At 38.3% G+C, this 21,253-nt stretch overlaps 1 protein-coding gene across 8 annotated transcripts in view; it reads left to right on the top strand.

Annotated features, from left to right (window-relative positions):
• The window catches only part of osbp2b (oxysterol binding protein 2b), a 41,927-nt gene that overhangs the window by 2,846 nt on the left and 17,828 nt on the right, over nt 1–21,253 (top strand). For 2 of the 8 annotated variants that reach the window (XM_067522557.1, XM_067522558.1), the window contains exon 2: nt 3,025–3,233. The exons of 1 other annotated variant lie outside the window; for it this stretch is intronic. In XM_067522557.1, coding sequence (XP_067378658.1) covers nt 3,025–3,233 — 209 coding nt within the window. Of the gene's footprint in view, nt 1–2,658; nt 2,784–3,024; nt 3,234–3,284; nt 5,881–11,572; nt 12,751–13,904; nt 14,034–21,253 lie in introns of those variants that run through there. 5 more of the 8 variants (XM_067522559.1, XM_067522563.1, XM_067522562.1 and 2 more) reach the window with 5 other exon arrangements.

The following is a 21,253-nucleotide window of genomic DNA, read 5'->3' as shown; positions in this document are numbered from 1 at the left end:
CAAAACTGAGTAAACTCTGTCATAAGAGGAATGCTTTGAAACCCTAGACAGCTAACAATGTACAACAGCCCAGCATGCATAGAGTGTTTGTTACATTCTCAGTGTTCAATATTTATTTGACATTTTTAAAAATCGTTGTTAAATTTTTTGGTAAACCAATAGTGACTTGCTGAGGTGCATACAGTCTGCAGGGTTAGATTTATTTCCTGGGCTGCTGTTGACATGAAAGATGCTTAGTTTTCTAATTTGAGAATTGAGAATTCAAAGACCAGTGTAGAACCACGATCAATACTTTGCATCTTTGGATTGACTGATACACTCAGCAATTGTCTCTGTTAGATTGTAATGAGTTTTACAGAGATCCAACGTTGCACTTGTTATTGATTACTTTTGCCTGTGACACAGCAGGACTTAATGTAATTTATTTACATTAAGTCATATAAAACATTTACATTTACTTCTTTAATCTTGTTGTTAGTTTATTCACACAAAAAGACTTACTTTCCGTTCACGATGACATTTAATAAGTTCTCTAAACTCCCTTTCTCACTGAATTAAATTTTTAATTGCTCAATTGACTTTTCCTTCTAGTTTTAATACTCTCACTACTTGCTCACCTCTTAAAGTAAATCCAGCTTGCTGCTTTAGAGAAGATTACAGGGTATTAAAGCCTTGAGTGCTATTGGAGCTGCCATATCAGTGAATCCAGCCTTGTCCTTTCATAGTAGACAAGCCTGACACATTTCATTTTCAGTTACAGGAGAATAACTAGGTAGTATCAATTTAACTGCTCACTTGGGGTTTGGCAGAGCTTCTTTTTTGGAGGGCCAAGCCATTGTGTTACTGCTGGCAAAGTCAGCTCTTGGGTTCAGGGAGGTGGTGATTGGTAAGCTAGTGAACCTAGGGCTAAGCTGCAGGGTAAAGCTTGAATTCTGTTTACTAGTCTGGCACATCAGCAGAGGGATTGGAGCAAGAGATGTGGATGTTGTGATCTAATCTTGTTAATGGCTCTATGTTGGTCTTAGCAGCAAGCTGTGTGTGTGTTTGTGTCTGTGTGTGTGTGTGTCTGTGTGCTTGCCTGTACAGGTTGCCTTTATGCGAAGTTAAGCAGCAGGTTTGGTCAAATTGTCACAATCTCATTGTTTTCGTCTTTGAACAAGGCATGTCACGCTGACCATGTTGCTTCTCTTGTCTAAGATTAAGTTAATGTCTTTAGCATGGCCTGTTCCTCACAATTTCTCTGGCTCTCTTTTACATGTCTTGTGACATTACAGCCCCCCTCAACAACAGAACACGTCTACATTCTCCTGCTCTGTGTCGTATTTCCCCTGCTTGCCAGTGTTTGTCTCCTCCTGCTTGCAGCTGTCTGTTTTTTGTTCACTGGTTGTTGTTCTGTCATTACATGCTTCAGATCGGTGGATTTGTGTTTTATGAGGATGTGTGCACAGGGGACTGACAGGTAAAGCACTGCTATTCTCACGCCTCAGTGCAACATGCGGAACCCTCTCTCATGCCCTCAGCTGCCCCCACTTACCTACATACCCTCTCCTACTTGTGCCCAAATGCCCCTGTAATCCTTATCTCTCTTTCCCAGCTTTTGTTTTTTCATGGCCTTTGCATGGTCTCACGTCTCCCCAGGGCACAAGCGATCAGCGTGGATCTCATCTTGCTCATCAGCAGCAGTTTGTTGGCCAACTTATAGCCAGGACCACACAGTTGAGCTTGGCTGGTGACCCTGGAAACTGGGCTGTCTCTGCCTGACTTCCTCACAGCATCGCATGGCCCCAGTGTTGTCTTGTCTGCACAACTGATGTGCACCGAGCAGCAGCAGAAAAGGGGTACACTGAAGCGCTTGTTCTGGATTGGCATTGTAACAAGACTTGACTTCAGCCAGTAAAGGCAGTGTGAGGGAAGTCACTGCCTGGCAGAACTTATGAATACACTTCAACCTCTGACTTAAAAAGACAGTAGCCACCTTGTCAGTGTCAACTGAGACTGGAGCTGTGGTAGAATCTAGTGCTATTGAGAGGGAGCTGTTGTGGCAGTAAGGACTCTCTGAGGATGGATGAATGGATGTTATCCATAGACAAAACCACATGATTGCATGGCTGCATGTTTCAAATTGGCTGTTTCCAAGGGTATTGATGGCCAGTCTTGTGACATGGAAGAGCTGGTGGTATGTTTGTTTGATTTAAAACACTGACCACAGCATGTGATTATGCTGATTCGTTGCAACTTTCTGGTTGAGGGTCTAATCAGCAAAATCAGCTGTCTGGTTGAACTGAAAACCTGCATACACTCAGCTCTCCAAGGGGCATGAGTTTGCAGCTGCAGCTGAGTTTGTTTGCCTAACTGTGACAGAATGTCAGTCTGCTTTCTGCTAGAGGACTGAATGTTTCTTTTGAAATCTCTGTTTTTCATGTAATCTTATTAGTCACACAATCCTAACATGAACTGTATAGACTAGTAGTAGCAGACTTATCCCTGATTTATTGGAAACAAATTCTACACTCATCCCTTTGCTATAAGTTATTACTACTGTGGCTCTCTGTATCCTGCCTGCCCTTTCTCTCTTCCCCCTCTCTGTATTTCTCTCTCCTTCTACCACTTACACTCTATTCTGTCTTTGTTCACACTTTTGTTTGGTTTTCACTACAGAGGCTTGGAGCCAGACAATGCCCTTGTTATCTAGCCCACTGTGGTCTACTGAATTTGCAACAGTTGGTCTTGGTGGAGGCTACAAAGAATACCTACAACAGGGCACGCAGGCCAAGCTGAGTGAAGTAAAATTTCACACTGGCCCATATCTTTTAAATTAGTTAATGCAGGTTTATCTTTCATGAATAAATGTGTTTCTCTCCCATCTTGCCTTCCTGCTTGTGTTCATTGGTCATAGCATTATTAGTTGAACTGTCCTACATACATCCTGTCTGAATATTGTTAATAATTTGCAATTTGTATTTATGAGTGTCTACCTGTCTTTCTCTTTCCCTGTATTTCTTTTTGCCTGGTATTTTGTTGCAGGACACAGGCAGAGATGGCCCATACATGTCGTGGAACAATCAACTTGGCCACAGCACACATCGACACAGAGGATGCCTGCAATATTGTCCTGAGCAGTGGTGGCCGTACTTACCACCTGAAGGCTAGCACAGAAGTGGAGCGTCAAAGATGGGTGACGGCACTGGAATTGGCCAAAGCTAAAGCTATTCGCATGATGAATGATCAGTCTGGTAAGAGCGGCTGAAGAAAGCAGCTACTTAAATAGAAAATTGAATGACATGCTTTTTATAATTTTTAACTGTAAGTTGTAAGAGCATAATTCCCACATGAGGCTCTGGTGCAAGGTGTTAATATTCAGAATCTAATCCTTCATAAACCAAGGGTAGGCTCATACAGTGTAGGTAAATATACCAGACTGTGTTCATTTTGTGATTTAAACAGTTTATTTTTCAACATGACTGCAAGGTAAATAGTGTGTTCAATATGGCTTGAGCATGGTTTTCAGACAAGCCTAGATATTTTTGTGTGTTTAGCTTTTATCTGGTCACAGGTCATCTGGTCTACTAGGGTATGATATTCAGCTGATGCTTTAGCTTCTTTCATGTAATTCAGGTCCCAGTTTGAACCGGGAGGGGGCAGTGCTGTCTGCTTAGTCCTATTGTAAATGCACAGTAGTATGCTAATCTTACTAAAAGAATTGAGCTTCTATTCAGCCAAAGCACGGCACTCTCTTTTCTAAGGGAGCTTATTCTTGTATGGTTGTATTAGGTGTTGCTGGTCAAAGGCTGTGGGAAAAGGCCTGGGAGTACTTTTTTCTTCACATTTTACTGTGGCATTATCCCAAAGCCTGTCTGCCCTAGTCTTTTGCAGACAGGGTCTACAGAGACTGTGACAGGCTATATATTCCCCTGGCCTCCATTTGAAATTCAGATCACTAAATATAGACTGGGAGAGAATGTGAGTGCTTTTTAGCTTGCCACTTCCAGTCACCAGGCGAGGAATACTGGGATATTGGAATATGGTGGGGAATGATTTTGAAAGATTTGCATATTATTGCATTGAAGGATGACCTTAGTTGAAATGAAATCCAGTGTAAGAGCTTGTGATCTGAAATCCAGATCTGTATATAATAAAAAGATCTGTATTTAAACTTTCAAAAGTTAAATGTAAAATTGAGGATATCAAAATTACAACAGTAGCAGCAGCACAAGCTTAGTTGATGTGTGTCTTTGTGTTCATTTCTTGCTACGTGTGTATCAGTGGGATGCTCTGAGCTAACCTGTTAAACTTACCTTTTTTATATGTGTAATCCATTTGTTTGTTGAGGGATTGTTGCCAACGTTTAAATCTTTCGGAGGTGTTTTACTCATGTACCCCCTTTAATATTTTGCTTTAATATGTCAGTAAGGGGCTGTTTTTAATGTCTGTGCTAAACTAAATTCAATTAAGGAATCATTTTTCCATGATTCTCCTTCAGAACATCTCATTCCTTGTACGTAGTGTCAGACAAATGTACATCAGTAAAATGGTGCTATCTGTCATTGATCTCCTCAGAAAAGCACTGTGTTAATTTCCACCCATAGACCCGTGGCACATTGTGTAAATAGTGTCCACGTTATGCCTTAATTACATTAATTACAACCTCAGGTCATTCTTGAAAAGTATGTCAGTGTAAGTTTTAAAATCCCTTCCTTTATATTTAATTTTCTATACTGACTTGATGCTTAAGTCTATCCTTATTAATCATGAGACTATATGTTTGTCTACCTGTTTTGTTCCCCTCGAATTTCAGTCGGTACAGGTGTCCCATCTAGACAGACAGCTGCATCTATAGCACTTATAAACCTTCAATTGTAGATTCCCTGTGCTTCCAAAGGTGCCTCTTGTTTAATTTAAGTTTAGATTGGATTTCTAACACCTCAATGATGCTACTCATTCTAGGTTGTGGCATATGCATTCAGTAGATGGCAGTGTTTCCATGTATTTCAGAATGTCCTTTTGTTTCCCTGTTTTTGCTATTGCATGTGAAACTGGGTTTATATTGGCTTAAACATTCAAGCAAGAAATGCTCTCTCATTTGAATTTAACGCAGGTGAGTTTTTGCATAGACAGAAATTTTAGTGATAACATGGATTCTTTAGTGGATAAGAAATTGCAAAGTGGTCATTTGATACGTGTTTTTTTAAGGTTTCAGGCAAGTATGGCTCCTGCCCCTGAGCTGCCCAGCATGCAAACTGATGTGTATCTTGACAGTCCTTAGGTGGGGTTTAACTTCAACAGATTCTGGTTAGGATTGTGAGTCAGATGGATGTCACACGCTTTACTTGTTAGGGGCATATTTATCATGGAGATATGTGTTTATTAATATTTGCATGCTCTGCTTTACTCCTTTATTTTGACATCCCAGCTGCTGTTCTATCTTTACAGTGAAAGATAGCTCTCTGTCCATGGTTCTGAAACAGTAGGAATACCAAAGGGAACGATGTCAGTATAAATTAGAAATGCCTCTAAACACAATTCATTTGTCATTTTATCCACCTGCCGTCCTTTCTCCCTATCTCTTGGACCTTCCTGTTTTTTTCCCCCCCTCTGCATTCGTTCCATCACTTGCTCTTCATTCTCTCTTCCAGTCACTCTCTCGTTTGCTGTCTGGCTTTCCCACCCCCTCTCTCTTTCTCTTTCTCTCTTTCTTTCCCCTTCACTTACTGAGCTGTTTACTCTGCTTTTCCTCCAGCAGGGTTTTAGCTCTGAATTAAGTGACCTTCTGCTTTCTCTGCCTCTACCCTCTTCACCTGTTTCTTTTGCTTAAGACATTGCTATTGTCCTAAAAAGTCTGGGGAAAAAAATGGAAATAGGATAACGCACAGTGTTTCTCTTGTAAGTATACAGCTATTCTTCCATTTGTGTTATCTTCAGGATTGTCTGTGGATGTATTTGTGTGCACATATGTGTATCCATTATGAGCAAATAGAAAATACGAAAATCGATTTGGTAGTGTGTATTGCTCATTTGTATACACTTTGCATTGTGAGAGGGTGATTCTATTTCTCCGGAGCAGAGCAGGAGTGTCAGATTGGAGGACAAACTACAAAACCAAACATTTGGGATGCTGTGTTAAATGTAAATACAAAAATAATGCAATGATTCAAAAACAATTTTGATTTTAAATTTTACAAAGATAACGTCAAATTTGGAACCAGAGAAATCTTATTGTTATGTCAATCATATTTGCTCATTTTGAATTTGATGCCAGGATCACATAAAAAGATGTTGGAACAGGGCATCTTTACTGTGTTGCATCACCTTAAGTTTTAACAACTATCTGTAACTGTGGGGAAACTGATTGGAGACTGGGGAGACTCAAGCAACCTTATTGCATTAAATTCAAAATAACCACATATTAAAAATCATAAACATCTAGTCATCTAGTCATCTTGTACTATTTCCCAGTCCAATATAAATTATCTACATATCATTGCATTCTGTTTTTAATTTACGATTTACACAGTATGTCATCTGTTTTGAACAGGGTTGTACTGTATATTGTAAGTGTTGGCTTTAATACACCAATCTATCTGACAATAAAGTCACACAGAAAATATGCATGGCAGTAGTAGTTTTCTCTCCACAAAATGAATGAAAAAGTATTTTTGGATGATTTGATAAAATGGAAAATATTCACACTAAATGTATTAGTGTCCTAAATTGCTTTTATTTTTTTCTAATATTTATTTTTATCTGCAGCTGCTAATTTATAGGCAGTAGGCTCTGTCCTTTGTGACTTGAAAGGATGAGTCATGAAAGGATCTTAAGGAATGACTGATGACATGCTTAAAATCCTTATCAATTAGTTCTGCAGTGGCTGTGTATCAAACACTTGTCCTTGGGTATCTCGGATGTAAATGTGTGTGCTGGCTGATGTTAATTAGCTCAGTCCTTGTTGACAAGTGAGATGGAGACAAACAGATCATACAAGAGTCATATCCAGTCTTGTAAAGTAATAAAGCTCACTGGCAGGTGAAGCCAAGCTATACACAGATCACAGACGTGGAAGCTGTCCAAGTAGTCAAGAAAGATAAAGGTTTATGTTTCTCCATCTCCTTTGTTGTTTTTCTCATATTTAACTTCTTTCACACTTATTCCTATCTGGAATCAGAGTCAGTCCTATGGAGCAGGATAATGTTATTGTAAAATTAAACTTGAACATTTTCATCATGAATTTGAACTTTTTTGACCCGCATAATCGTTGGGCATTATGTGGAATGGTTTTTAAAGGATCCCATCAGCTGGTGAGTGCTGACTGGACAAAGTAGGAATAACACTTTGCTCTCAACTTAGAAAGTAAAGACAGCTTTCATGGTCTAAACATGCTTCAGCTCTTCTGCTAAGGATACATTGGAAACAAAGTCATGTGTTGGTGTCTGCATTTTGAAGCAGGGACTGTGGCACAAGAGCTCGAGCAGTCGTCCACCAATCCCACAGTTGTTGGTTTAAACTCCTCCGTTCACATGTTTAAGTGTCCTTGAGCAAGACACTGAACCAAAAATTAGTTGGAGTTCAGTGTCTTGGACGTATTGAATGAGTAATAGAAGTAATTCAAATTTCTATAGCTTTGGTTGGCATCCATGAAAACATTTTGCTGAGGTTATTATTTAAAAAAAAATTGATAAAATTTTTTACAAATCAGGAAATCTTATAGACATTGTATATTACATTAGATATTATATCACTATGGGGTCTGTCTTTATGTGTACAGTAAACAGGTCGTTTGAGATGGGGATATGTTTTCTTCTCCAAGACTTATGTAAATTATCTGTTAAATTTTTGGTGTATCTTTATAGCAATGAGGATCAATGAAAAAAAAACGAATTATATCTACTACTTCCTCCTCAAACATAAGATTTTTATAGAAATAGAAAAGAATTGAGTTAGTTCACAGAGGACAGAGGCACGGTGGAAGTTTACAACCTTGGTTTGCTTGAAAACCGCCACCACCTTTTTCAATATCTTTACTCATGTATGTGTTAAATATTAGTGAATCTCTTATATATAGTGTCAAGGGCAGCAGCCTTAATGCAAAAATGCTACTTTTGGTTAATATTTCAAAGATGAATAAGTGCACACGTGGCTGGAAGAATCATTGCCCACTGTGTATTGACAGTCAGCTGTAATTTTTCTCTGGTGCATGGAGCATTCATAAAAAATGTGTTTGTTTGTGTTTACTAAAGCGGGAAGTTGTTTCATGGTACTCTTATTATGATAATGCTAACACAGGAACCATTTACATGGATCTCTTACATTTGTGGTTAATTAAAAATATCCTGCCTTCTTTTGGTAAACGGCATATTATTGCCACAGGAGGAGTGTCATTCCATTAGGTGACCTCACTTGCATTTAACTGCAGTCAAATTGTGTTTTCTGATTCTTCCATGCAAGTGGTGACAGTGAGACAGCACTCTGCGATCTGTTTGGAGGTGATCAATAGCATTTATATGGCTATAACTGCTTGAACTGATACGGGATTATCTTTTGAAAGGTCTTAGACTCATAATGTGATGTTTAAAAAAAATCTATAATGTAATCTTTCCTTATAAAATGAGTTCTTTAAAACTAATTGCTCTCTTGAACTCAGCTGTTTGACTGGTCTTAATAGGCTCACTGCTTTTGCTTTTTTCTTTAGTTGGTTTGACTTTTTTACTTCTGCAAACATTTCTACTTAACTTTAGAATTTCAATAAATATGATGTGATATGTAATATTTATGTTGTGTATATATTCTAAATAGAATTAATATTATTCTTTAAATTACATTTAGATTTTAAAATGACAAAAATACAACAGTGTGGGAAAATATTACCAACATTATATTCAAATATAAATATCATTCTACAAACATGGGATTCAAATACATTGAAAAGAAACTTTATTTATGATAAAGTACCAAACTTTTTATTCCAGATAGCATGTACCCTTTAGACTAAAAGCAATGACTTCAGATTCAGACACTCTTAACCATGGATGCTATTGCCATGGTACCATTAAGCAGTCATAGCCTTTGCTCTTAATTTTCATCTTTACACATCAATCACATAATTAAATAGGCAATTTCCGCCCTTATCAACCCATAATTATGGTTCATTACCTGGCCTTCTACCTCTTTGTAGGTTCAGCAGTATGTCATGACATACAAGAGTGAAATCAGCTGAGAAGGTTCTCTAGGGTCTTCTAATGTGCTATGCTGAACTGACCTTTGTTGTCACATCTAAATTTTTTCATCTACTGTCAGTACCTGATGCCACATTGATTGCTGTGATAAGAGTCAGATTGGTTGAACCATGACCCAGAGATTTATAGCATTGCTGATACTGTATGCAAATGTATTCACCTGTTCTAAACAAAGACTAGGCACTGTCATCCTGTCTTAATCACTAATTAAATCATGATACAACTAGTGGATATAAGGATTTAACTGAAGTACACTGGTCTGGACAGTGATATTGGCTTTACCGTAACAATAAGCTACTCTTTAAGTCACTAATGAATGATAAAATGGAGAATTACTCATGTTTAATATATGAGTACAAGACATTGCCTTTACCATTGACTTGTAGTCTAGAGATAGGCATATCGATTTTCTGGTATTGATACTTTGATACCTGCCGGACAATATTTTGGAGTCAATACTTTTTAAAATATCGTGATACCACTGTGCTAATATAAAACGTGTAATTTATTTTCAATTCTGAGAGTTTTAGCTATCAAATTTATATGTGAAAACTAACCTGGGCGTATTTTAGATGGTCTTTCATGTCACATAATTATGGCAGCCTATTAGGTGTCAGAGCCGAAGTCTCACTGCGCAGCCTCAGTTAAGGACTGCCTCAATTCTCACTCTGATGATGATGTTGAGTTATGAGGTTTTACTGGTTAATTGTAGATTCTTAAGCAATATGTTGATCTTTCAATTCAAGAAATTTAATTACAACCCCAATTCCAAAAAAGTGGGAAATATGTGAAAGTGTGAATAAAAACAGAATGCAATGATTGCATTCATATGGTCTGTTTGCAATTATATGGTTAATCTCATTAACCCATATTTTATTCACAATAGATCATAAACATATCAGATGCTGAAACTGATAAATTTTATCATTTCATGTAAAATATTAGCTTATTTTGAATTTGATGGCAGGAACACATCTCAAAAAAGTTCGGAGAGGGGTAACAAAAGGCTGGAAAAGTTGCTGCAAACAAAAAAACAAATGGAGGAGCATTTGACAACTAATTAGGCTAATTGGCAACAGGTCAGTAACATGACTGGGTATAAAAATAGCATTTCAGAGAGGCAGAGCCTCTCAAATGTAAAAAGGTTCAAGTATGTGTCTTACTAAAAATTGATTCTAAAAAAAATTGCTCAATGTAAAATTGCGAAGAATTTGAAGATCCCACCATCTACAGTATATAATCATCAGAAGAATCAAGAGGAGTCCCTGTCGTAAAGACACAAGGCCGTAGGTGCAAAACTGGATGTGCTATATCTTTGGGCCCTAAGGCGGCACTGCATTAAAAACCAGATTGATTCTCTACTGGACATCACTGCTTGGGCTGAGGAACACTGAAATCACAGAAAACACTATATATCATCACATATACGTGAACACAGTTCGCTTTGCAATCCACAAATGTAAGTTAAAGCTATATCATGCAAAAAAGAACCCATATGTGAACACGATCTAGAAACGCCACTGTGTTCGCTGGGCCAAAGTTCATTTAAAATGGCCCAAGGCAAAATGGAAATCTGTTCTGTGGTCAGATGAATAAAAATTCACAGAAACGTATGCTCCCATTCAGATAATGTCTTTTCAGGGAAAGCCTTGCATATTTCAGCAAGACAATGCTAAACCACATACTGCATCCATCAGAATAGCATGGCTTTGCAGGAGAAGAGTCCGGGTGCTGAACTGGCCTGCCTGCAGTCCAGACCTTTCACCAATAGAAAACATTTAGTGCATCATAACACATAAATTCCGGCAACAAAGGCCCAGGACTGTTGAGCAGCTGGAATCCTGCACAAGACAAGAATGGGACAACATTCATCTCCTAAAACTCCAGCAACTGGTCTCCTCACTTCCCAGAGGTTTACAGGCAGTTGTTAAAAGAAGAGGGGATGATGCACAATAATAAACATCACCCTGTTCCAACGTTTTTGAGATGTGTTGCTGCCATCAAATTCAAAATAAACTAATATTTTCCATGAAATGTTAAAATTTCTCAGTTTCAACATCTGATATCTTGTTTATGTTCTACTGTAAATAAATATGGGTTGATGAGATTTGTAAATCCATGCATTCTGTTTTTATGCACTTTTTAAACATCTTCCCAACTTTTTTGGAATTGTAATTTTGTTGTAATTTGTTATATTATTATTTATAATATTTTGTTATTTTATTATAATTTGTAATGTATTTTTTTCGCCTTATTTGTATTTAATTTACTTATTGATTTATTTATTGTCATTTTATATACATTTCTTTCAAGTATTTATGGTCAGGAGTTGTATTCATATTTCATATTTAAAATTGCCTTTGCAATAAATGTATTAATGAAAACTGTGCAATCGTGATTTTTCTGATATTGTACCGTTGAAAAACTACCATAATATTACCATGATATTGCACAATACCATGATATTGCAAATCCCTACTGTAGTCTAGACTAGACTAATCTAGTTGAGTAGTTTGGTGGATGAACATGTGATTAGATAAATTTTGGTGGATATAGTAAAATTCAGATTTCTACTATGTGAAGTAGAAACTATATTGAGAGTAGGTTAAAAGAGATCCGTGGGAGGTCAGATTTGAAGGAGTCTATTAATGGCTAGTGATTCCCACTACAGTTGGAGATTCTGACAGAGGATAACTGAATTATCCAGTAGGAGAGGAAGTGAAAATTTGATAAAAGGGTGATTTATGTGGCCTTTCACCCTTGATCAAGTGGCAAGCTACAAGTCCTTATGTCATAACTTAATCTGAAATGGTTTCATTCATCATATCTTTTCATACATAAGCTGCTTGTGATGTTACTTTCAACATAGTATTTACTTAATGCCATCTCTATCATTTATCTTGATAGTAAACTGAAATCGGTGACTTTTACCATCAAACTAGGATAGCAGCAAAAAGGTGGTTGACAGAGATGAAGCAATGCATTCTGGTCTTAGTTGTGTAGATAGCTGCTGAGTTCTAACTCCTTTGTGCTTCGTGCACTTTTTCCCTCCCTCCCTCCCTCCCTCTTATTCTTCCTCCCTCTCCCCTCCCTCTTCCCTCACTCTCCAGTCTGCACTGCACTGAGAGAAGCATGTGGAGAAGAATTGAAAATGTGCCGAGCCTTGTGAATGTGTGTATGCAGAGTGTGTGTAAGCGTGTGTTTCCGGAAGAAAGGAAAAGAAATGCAGGAGAGGGGATATGAATTGTGAGAGGGAGCATCTGCATCGCTTCCCACACCACAGTATTTGTGTACTGTAAGTGTGTATGTATGTGTGTGCCTGCTGCAATGCTGAATTAAGAAAGTTGCTGCGTCTGCCCCCCCCTTGGTGCGATTATGTAGCAGCCCAGGGGCAGAGTTGTGTCTCAGGGAGCGTGGAGTAGGATCAGGCCTGAAGAGAGTGGGATGAAGGGCCGGAGCTGCTGGGAGCCAGGGACGGTTCGCTCCCTCTGCAACTCGGGCTGCCTGAGTAAACTCAACCAGGGTCAGTACAGCTATACTATAGGAGCAAAGAGCTGTCCAATGACAAAACATTTCTCACCTTACCATCTCCTCCTAATTGTATGTCTTAGAGGTAGCTTTCATTCTATTAGCCATTTTCCTCTGTGTGGCATCTCTCCTTAGTCGCCATGAAAGGATTTTTCTGCAGCGTCCTTTAACAATGCAGTGGCTCATGCTGTAAAAAGAGCAGTCTGTCCTCTCTCCTGCACTCTTCAATGCATGCAGTCTCTTTCCTTTTTTCCTTCTGTCCCCAGTGTTGTTCTCACTCAGCCTCATTTCCTCTCTCTCCTTTGCGCCTGCTCCACCTCACATTTGCATATGGATGGGTGTGAGCCTGCCAGGCCTACGTGTTTGTATATTATGTGTGCAGAGTTTATAATTGCACTGCCAGAAACCATAAAATGTGACATACTATACTATATGACATTAATGACATTCTTGCACTGTTCACTCACCACAAATACAAACCTGAATACAATGTTGTGCAGATGGTAAAGGATTTTGCACAAACCATGTCTATTACCATTCATACAGGTTTGTGTTATCTGTTTTTGATTATGTATTTAAAAGAACAATGAAAAATGTGTTTCACTGTCTTGCCACCTCTCTCACTTCATCCTTTGTTTTCTTGCCTATGGCAGAGTTGGACATTGGTATGTTGAATATCTGTACACATAAGCCCAGTCTCTCTGTCTTTTCACTTTGCCTGTTTGTTCACAAAAATTAGTTAAGATGAGATGAGATAAACCTTTATTCATACCACAGTGGTGAAATTTCCATGTTAAAGCAGCAGCAAAAGTGTGCAAATGTGCGGCAAAAATTTCTGTACAGAATGATAAACAAAACGTCAATATAAAAAATCTATTTAAAGAAAGAAAAGTCTGCAATACAAATAAGTACAATTTTACAGTCGTACAGTAAAAATAAGTATATAATCACCAAACAAAAAAATTGCATTAGGGTTCATCTTCTTGCACAGTGTTACAATCAGTAGTAGGAATGTATATCATAGTGAGTATTGGTTCACTGGGAGCAGCTCTAGTCTGACAGCAGACTACGATATTGCTCCATCAGGCACCTAGCAGGTTGATAGCTAACTACCATCCTCATTTTTCCCACCTCCCGTACTCTGTTCAGGGGCATCCCCAGGACTGAGTTGACTTTCCTGGTCCACTTATCCAGTCTCTTCCTGTCTGCTGTAGAGATGCTGCTGCACCAGCAGACCACACCATAGAAGATGCCCGTGGCCACCACAAGTCAAAAAAGGTTTCAGTAGTACTCCTTGCACTCCTAAAGACCTCATTCTTTTGTACTCTCATAATCTGTGATTAGACTGATGATGGCAGAGTCACCAGAGAACTTCTGCAGTTGAGAGGTTGCTGAGCTGAACATGAAGTCTGCAGTGTAGATGGTAAAGAGAAACAGATTCAGAACTGTTCCCTGCAGGGCTTCTGTGGTGTAGATTACCATGTCTGACTCGCAGTCGCGAGCCCTCACAGCCCTGGTTGGTTTGTGAGATAATTCAGCAGTTCAGGAAGAAGATGACAGCATCTTCAACTATGATGCCTGGCCGGCAGGCAAAATGCAGTGGGTTCATTGATGTGCTCACCAGTGGATGGTCATTAATAAGTCTTTTCTAAATCAACTTATTGTATCTGAACAAGGATGATACATACATTCAGACACTTAAAGAGCAACCACCACATAACATCAATTACTCTTCTTCTTCTTTTCCCTTTCACTGTTCCCTTTCAGGGATCACCACAGCAAATCGTCTGCCTCCATCTAACTCTATCCTTTGAATCCTCTTCTCTCATACCAACTAACTTCGTGTTCTCTTACACCGTCATGATCCGGCCCTTTCGTTCCACTTCCTGTTCTGGACTTTTATTTTGTAGCCCTTTTCCCCACTTCCCGTTTCCAGTTCACTCCTCCAGCTTCAATACTCATCGCTGACTATTATTGTTTACACCTGTTCCCCTGCCTATTTAGACTCAGCACTCCCCTAAATTCCCTGTCAGATCCTTGTCTTTTCTTGTAAATGGAACACCCTGCCTTCTGGTTTGCCTGTCTCATGTTATCTGGATTACTGACTCTTATAATTGGAAACTGTTGCCTGTTTACCTTTTGATCTGAGGATTGGTAGTCGTGTTCCTCATCTAGCTCTGTTTTATGCACAGTTAGTCTTTCTTGGATATCCACACTCCTGGTTGTTTTTTCATATCTTGTCTCTACCCTGTTCTGTTAGCACCTACTTTAAGTTACTGCTTTAACCTGTTTGCATCTGTTCTTGTGTCTAGGCTCTACTTTGATAGATTTTAGTTATCCTAGACTGAATTCAAGTTTTTCATCCTTAGTTATTTCTAATCCCATTTGTGTTTAGTTTTCTCTAGATTAGTGCTTTTGTACACATTTTGTATTATTGCCTGCTAAGACCAAGTCAGCACTTTTCCTCCCTCCTAGAGTGATTTTTAGTTACTTCTCTGCATATGCTGTGTTCGTTAATAAAGCTGTTAATTTCTCACAACCCCTTTCTCTGGTTTGCAGCCTTCTCCACGCTATTTCCTAGTTGATGTATTTGTATTCACCTGCGGATTCTGACTCTATGTTGACGTTATTCCCTGAAGTCTGATTTTTGTAATTATGTTTTGCTAATTTAGTCTTAGTGCACTAGTTTCGTGTTGATTTTCTAAAGCTATGTTTTGTGTTTGGTTTATGTTTCAGATTCACTCTTGCTAAGTTCCTTAGGGCCAATTTCTAGATTCTTGTTGGTCACTCACTGTCTTATGATACACCCGTCATTGATCTCCTTCTGGATTTGAATCATGTTGTTTTGTCCTTACCCTGATTAAAGTTCTCTTATTTTACTACATTCACTGTTTCCTCTGAAGTCTGTTCTCTTAAACAAACTGTGACTGTAGAATCTGACCAAAAATCAGGACTTCTTGCCAGTTTGGCCAATATTTCACCTGTTCATATTTCTGTCCCTGAGTTAACCAACAACCTGCCTGAACCTGCTCCTGGTTTGGCTAACACCCCTGAGCCTGCCTCTGGTCCTGGGTTGAGCAGCACTCTCTCTGCTCATGTTCCTGCCTCATGTTTGGCTGAGGCCCCATCTATCCCTGAGTCTGTCTGTGGGCTTCCTGTCCAGGCATCTACCTCTGGTGCGTCCACCTGAGTGCTTCTACCTCTATCCATACATGTCACCCTATGTTCCTGCCTCGTCTGGAAAAAAGTGGTCACTATAGCCATATGCATCCTCTTTGCAAAGTCTACCACCATCTGTCCTTCTGCATTCCTATCCTGAAGACCAAACCTGCCAATCACATTCTCATAACCTTGGTTCCCTTCACAAACATGTCCGCTGAAATCTGCACCAATCACCACTCTCTCACCTTTGGGGATGCTCTGCATCACTTCATCTAACTCAGTCCAGAATTTCTCCCTTTCTTCTTTCTCACATCCTACCAGTGGGGCATAACCAATAACAACATTGAACATTACAGCATTAATTTCCAGCTTCAGACTCATCACCCTGTCTGATACTCTTTTTACATCCAGAATATTCCTTCCTAACTTTTCTTTCAGGATAACTCCTACTTAATTTCTCCTCCCATACACACCATGGTAGGACAACTTGAACACTGCTCTTAAGCTTCGAGTCTTCCTACATTTCCACCTGGTCTCCTGGACACACAGTAAATCCACCTTCCTTCTCTGCATCATGTCAACCAACTCTAGCCCTCCTTGTCATATTCCCAACATTCAGTCCCACACTCTTGGCTTTCCTCTTTTCTCTCTGCCTATGAACCCACCTTCCTTCTCTCGTTCTTTGACCAACAGAAGCCCAATTTCCACCGGCCCCCTGTAGATTAACAGCACCGGTGGCAGCCATTGTTAACCCAGGCGTGGTATGGAAATCAGATTCAGTACAGAAGTCATGATTCAGGTGTTCGATTTGGTATATGTTTTATATTAGATGTCCTTCCTGACACAACCCTCTGCATTTATCGAGAGTTGGGACTGACACAAGACGACACTGGATTGTGGCCCCCTGTGGTTGCATTAATATCAATTACTCTATGGTTAATAAAAATTAACCCTCTATTAACATGTTATTAGTACAAATCTAGAGAGACTAGATATTGGGAGAAATATTTTCATATAAAAACTTTCAGTGTGTGCACAGTTAACGTTTTACTTTTTTCCCTCCCTAGTAGTTGCGCATAAACTGTACATACACTTTAACGATTTTTTTAGGTAAGGTCAGAGCACAGTGTCAGCCCCTGGATTTGAATTAAAGAGCTGCCAAAAGATCTTCCTCTTTATAGATTGAGCAACTGTTTACAGTACATGCATGTGAACCTATGCATGATCATACATTTTGTTAATGTGTGTGTTAACTCTGTGGAAAATATAGTTTAGTATATCATATAATGACACTCAAATAAAAAATTTCCAATAGTAAAAACTGGCTCTACATTTTGCTTGTAGTTTGTTGTTGCTCTACATTGACATGGTTTATTATTACTGCAGTCATTTCATGGCAGTCCTGTGCAGATGAGCCTTGGTTAGTATTCTGAGGTTGTATGATACAGTAATTAATGACCTCATCCTTCAGACTGTTTGGGTAATGCAGTAAGCAAGAGTCATTTTCCTCTCACAGCTTTGAGGTACCAGCTAAGAATTTATAAAGTTTACTGATATCAGAATATAAATGTATAGTTTGCTGTTAATCTTTTTCTTTTCTTTGCTTTCTGAGACTGTTCGATTGGATACAATACCAGAACTGTACTGCAGAGCTTTAGGGACAGTTTTCTCATTTGCCTGTGTTGAGCTGAGCTCTGTTACTGAGTTTCAACTTCCTGTCTCCTCTGTTTGTCTCCTAGTGATGTATCTCAGGGGAGGTGTGGAACCAGTTAGCAATTACTAGCCAAGATTACATTTCTGTCCTTTGGGATGTGCCCTCAATCTGATCTATTTCTCAATTTTTTTGAAGAATATTTTTCCAACCGTAGATATAGGGGCTCCCTGTGCTAAAAAAATTCAGACCCACACTTTGTTTGGGTAAGGGAAATATCAATGTTGTGGCATAAAAAGGAAGAAGTATATTGTGAATTGAAGGACAAGACACATTGTATGTGTTTGTACTGTACCTTTTAAGAAAGAATTGTTTTTCTTCAAGCTTATCACAGTGCTTTTGTTGCCTATACAAAACATTCTCCAACCCTAACCCTAAATCCTGTCTCTTTTGATCTCTGCTTTACATAGTCACAATCTTAACAACTTACAGAAATGTTACCATGATCTAGGCTGCAGATACATTTGTCACTATAATTTTATTAGAATAACATAATTATACTATATAATATCTAGGACACTTGGTAGGATTTGTTGGAGGACTGCATTGTATGCGTAAGTATGACATTTGTTAAATCAAAATGATTTGTTTAAATTAAAACCTTTACCTAATATATGGCAGCCTAGGAACACATGTAGTTCTTTGCATGAGATCTAATAATAGAATAATAATTAATAATATAAGGCTCTTATGAGTTCTGCTTGTAATTTCAAAAATATTATAAAATAATGATGTAAACCATACTGTAACTACTTCAGTATTTATAATTTAGTATAGACATATGCAGTTTTCTCACAGCTGCCATAAAAATGTATTTATTTATTTTTATACAGGTTCATCTCATTGAGACACAAGGTCTCATTTTCAAGAGCGACCTGTTTCATAATTAAAAAAAAAAAACATTAAGATCAAATGTAACCTCTTGGTTATAACCTTTCTGGCAGTAGTTCTCTTCTGAATTTGTCTGTCAGTATGTTTAAATACCATCTTTAATCCAGAAGTGCTGTATATTACTACTATGTGCTTGGCTGCTGGACGTTTCGTGCCATAGGGAAGTCTTGTCAGCCGGAGGCCTGGCTCCTCTAATATGACAGCCTGTCCTCTGGGACGGGCAAAGAGCCCTGACAATGGGATAGAGGAGTGCTGCCTTCCTATTTATATTTTCCCACTGCCTACTTCTTTTCTTTTTCCATTTCTGTTTTGTGCTCAACACTGAGAAGGACAATAAGAAAGATGCTTTGGACAAAGAAGCTATGCAGATGCTGATGAGGAAGATCATTGTGTGGTTATATGTTTGCTGCTTGTATCTCAGCTTGAATCAGACAGTTGCGGTATATTCATGAGAACTGGAAGTTGACTAGCATTTGTGTTGATGCTCTGTAGTGATAGACTGTGGATGAAGGAGGGATGTAGTCTTGAGGCTTGACTTGAGTGTTACTGGGCTCTTGGCCTCATCGTGTCAACTTTGCCTTCCATCCACATATGCGGTAGTCCTCTAAGAATAGGATTGGAGATGAAAGGGTGCTAGGCAGTAAATGTGATGATTTATCGACAGATGTTTTGTGTAACACCAAAAATTCTCTTTTTCACTTTTTGTTCTATTCACAGTTATATAGAATGTGTTTAAATATCTTGAAGGCTGTGGTGGCTTGTGCCAGTTTTTTGGATGGCAAAGTGACAAACAATACTGCTTTGCTTACCAATTAATAATTGCTTAACAATAACTAAGCATAACTAAGTAAAGTAAACCAAATATCTGATAATATGAGCACATTCTGGGTATATTATCAATTATATTAAACTAAGGACAACTTTAAACTAACACATTAAACTATTTAAAACCCCCAACAACATATATTGTAAAACAATGGAAAATGTAAAAAAAAGTTTACATTTTCTAAAGTAAATTAGTTTTCTAAACTATATGAAAATAAATACAATATATACCACAATTTAAGAAACCTTACATTTATGCAAAATCAATAAAATATCTTGTAATACTTTTAGTGTTTTGTTAAAACAAAACAAAAAAAAAATGTACACAAGTCAACTCTCTGTGATGCTCTTTCCTAGGTAAAGAGAATCATTAAGCGCCAGGTCACCTTTTTGTCAAAGGACACAGCCCCACATACAGGCTGTGTCCGCAATCACCCCCTACTCACTCATTCCCCGCACCCTATATATTGTACAGTAAGTAGTTCACTCAATAGTGAGCAGTCAGTTGACATTTCAGGCACTTGCCTATTATCCTGTTGTATCATTACTAACAAATGTTTGTGTCACAACATGGTAATTTGATGATCTCCAAAATGGGGAGCATTGCATTGTGGGATTGTTACCAGAAAGTAGGCTACATGCTATACACACTAATTTTAGCGTTGCATTGTGGGATACTTTGAGTGCACTACTTAGTGGATACATTTATAATTTTTAATAATTGCTGACATGACTATCATGCACATCTTTTTGACTATCTTTTTAAAAATAAACAAGCATTAACAATTTATTTCTTGATTACAATTTTTACCATGACTACTGTCTTTGTTGGATAACTGTAAGGGGATGCCACCCCAGCATCCCAGGCTGCTGACGCTTGAAAGGTTTTTTTTATCTCTAGTATTCATACTTAGCTCATGGAGCTGATATATGCCAAATTATTTATTTTTACAGTGCAAAACTTCTTTTAGCAAGGCTTTGGAAAGAGAATTAGTTTTGCTGGTGACATGCTGCAAGCAGGCTCTCTTCTAAACATGTGACAGTTTATTTTTAAGTGATATGGCTTAGAGCCTCTGAACTCGTTGGCAGAATAAGGGTGAATAATATGAGCAAGCCTTCACTGCAGTGCTACAAACATCTGCACAAATCATTTAACATAGGAAAAAAATCATCACTAAGCCAATTTGCTTTTTTTCTTTATGTCTAAAATATTTGACACTCAGTGTCACTTTAACATTATACTGCATATGATCCTAATATTATCCAGACCTGACTCTGTAATTTCACACTGTCAAATGTAGATGTGAGGCAGAGCACTGGGATTAAGTTACTTTAACTCAGTCAGTGGTAACATTGCCATCGAGAAACATTGGTTTTCCACCAGAATAGAAGTTAGATGATTTTGAGTCTTCGGGGTTATTATGGGTTAGTTTCCAGTGTTCAGTTGTTTGTTTGTCTTCTGCTTAGTGACAACAAACCTTGTAAGATTTTCAAGGAAAGGATGCATTATGGTTTTTAATGGTGGCCTTGCACATTGCACCCTCTCAAGAAATCCTCCTTTGGCTTATAAAATCCACTCTAATTTTAAAGATTTCTTCCTCTAAACTTTTATAGCAATGGCCTGTTATCTTCAAATGGACCCTTTTTTGCTAGAAATTTGCAGCCTGCAGGAAACCAACATGTTAGTCTCTTTACATGAACTTGTACTGTACATGATCAGTAAATCTAATGCTAAAGTACAGTAGGCTTTTTACTATATTTATCTTATTTTTTGTGGTCAGTTGTAACCTTTGTCTCTGGATTGGAGCCTGATTGGAATTTTGATACGGTTAATATTATTGGCTAGTATGTACTTTTTAATATGTATGTGTATGACAATGTCTGTTCTGAGTATTATATCAGTTTGAGA

The sequence above is a fragment of the Channa argus genome, chromosome 11 (genome assembly GCF_033026475.1).
Source record: "Channa argus isolate prfri chromosome 11, Channa argus male v1.0, whole genome shotgun sequence".
Lineage (NCBI taxonomy): Eukaryota > Metazoa > Chordata > Actinopteri > Anabantiformes > Channidae > Channa > Channa argus.
Note: the sequence above shows the minus strand (reverse complement) of the source record. Positions and strands in the feature narration are given on the sequence as shown.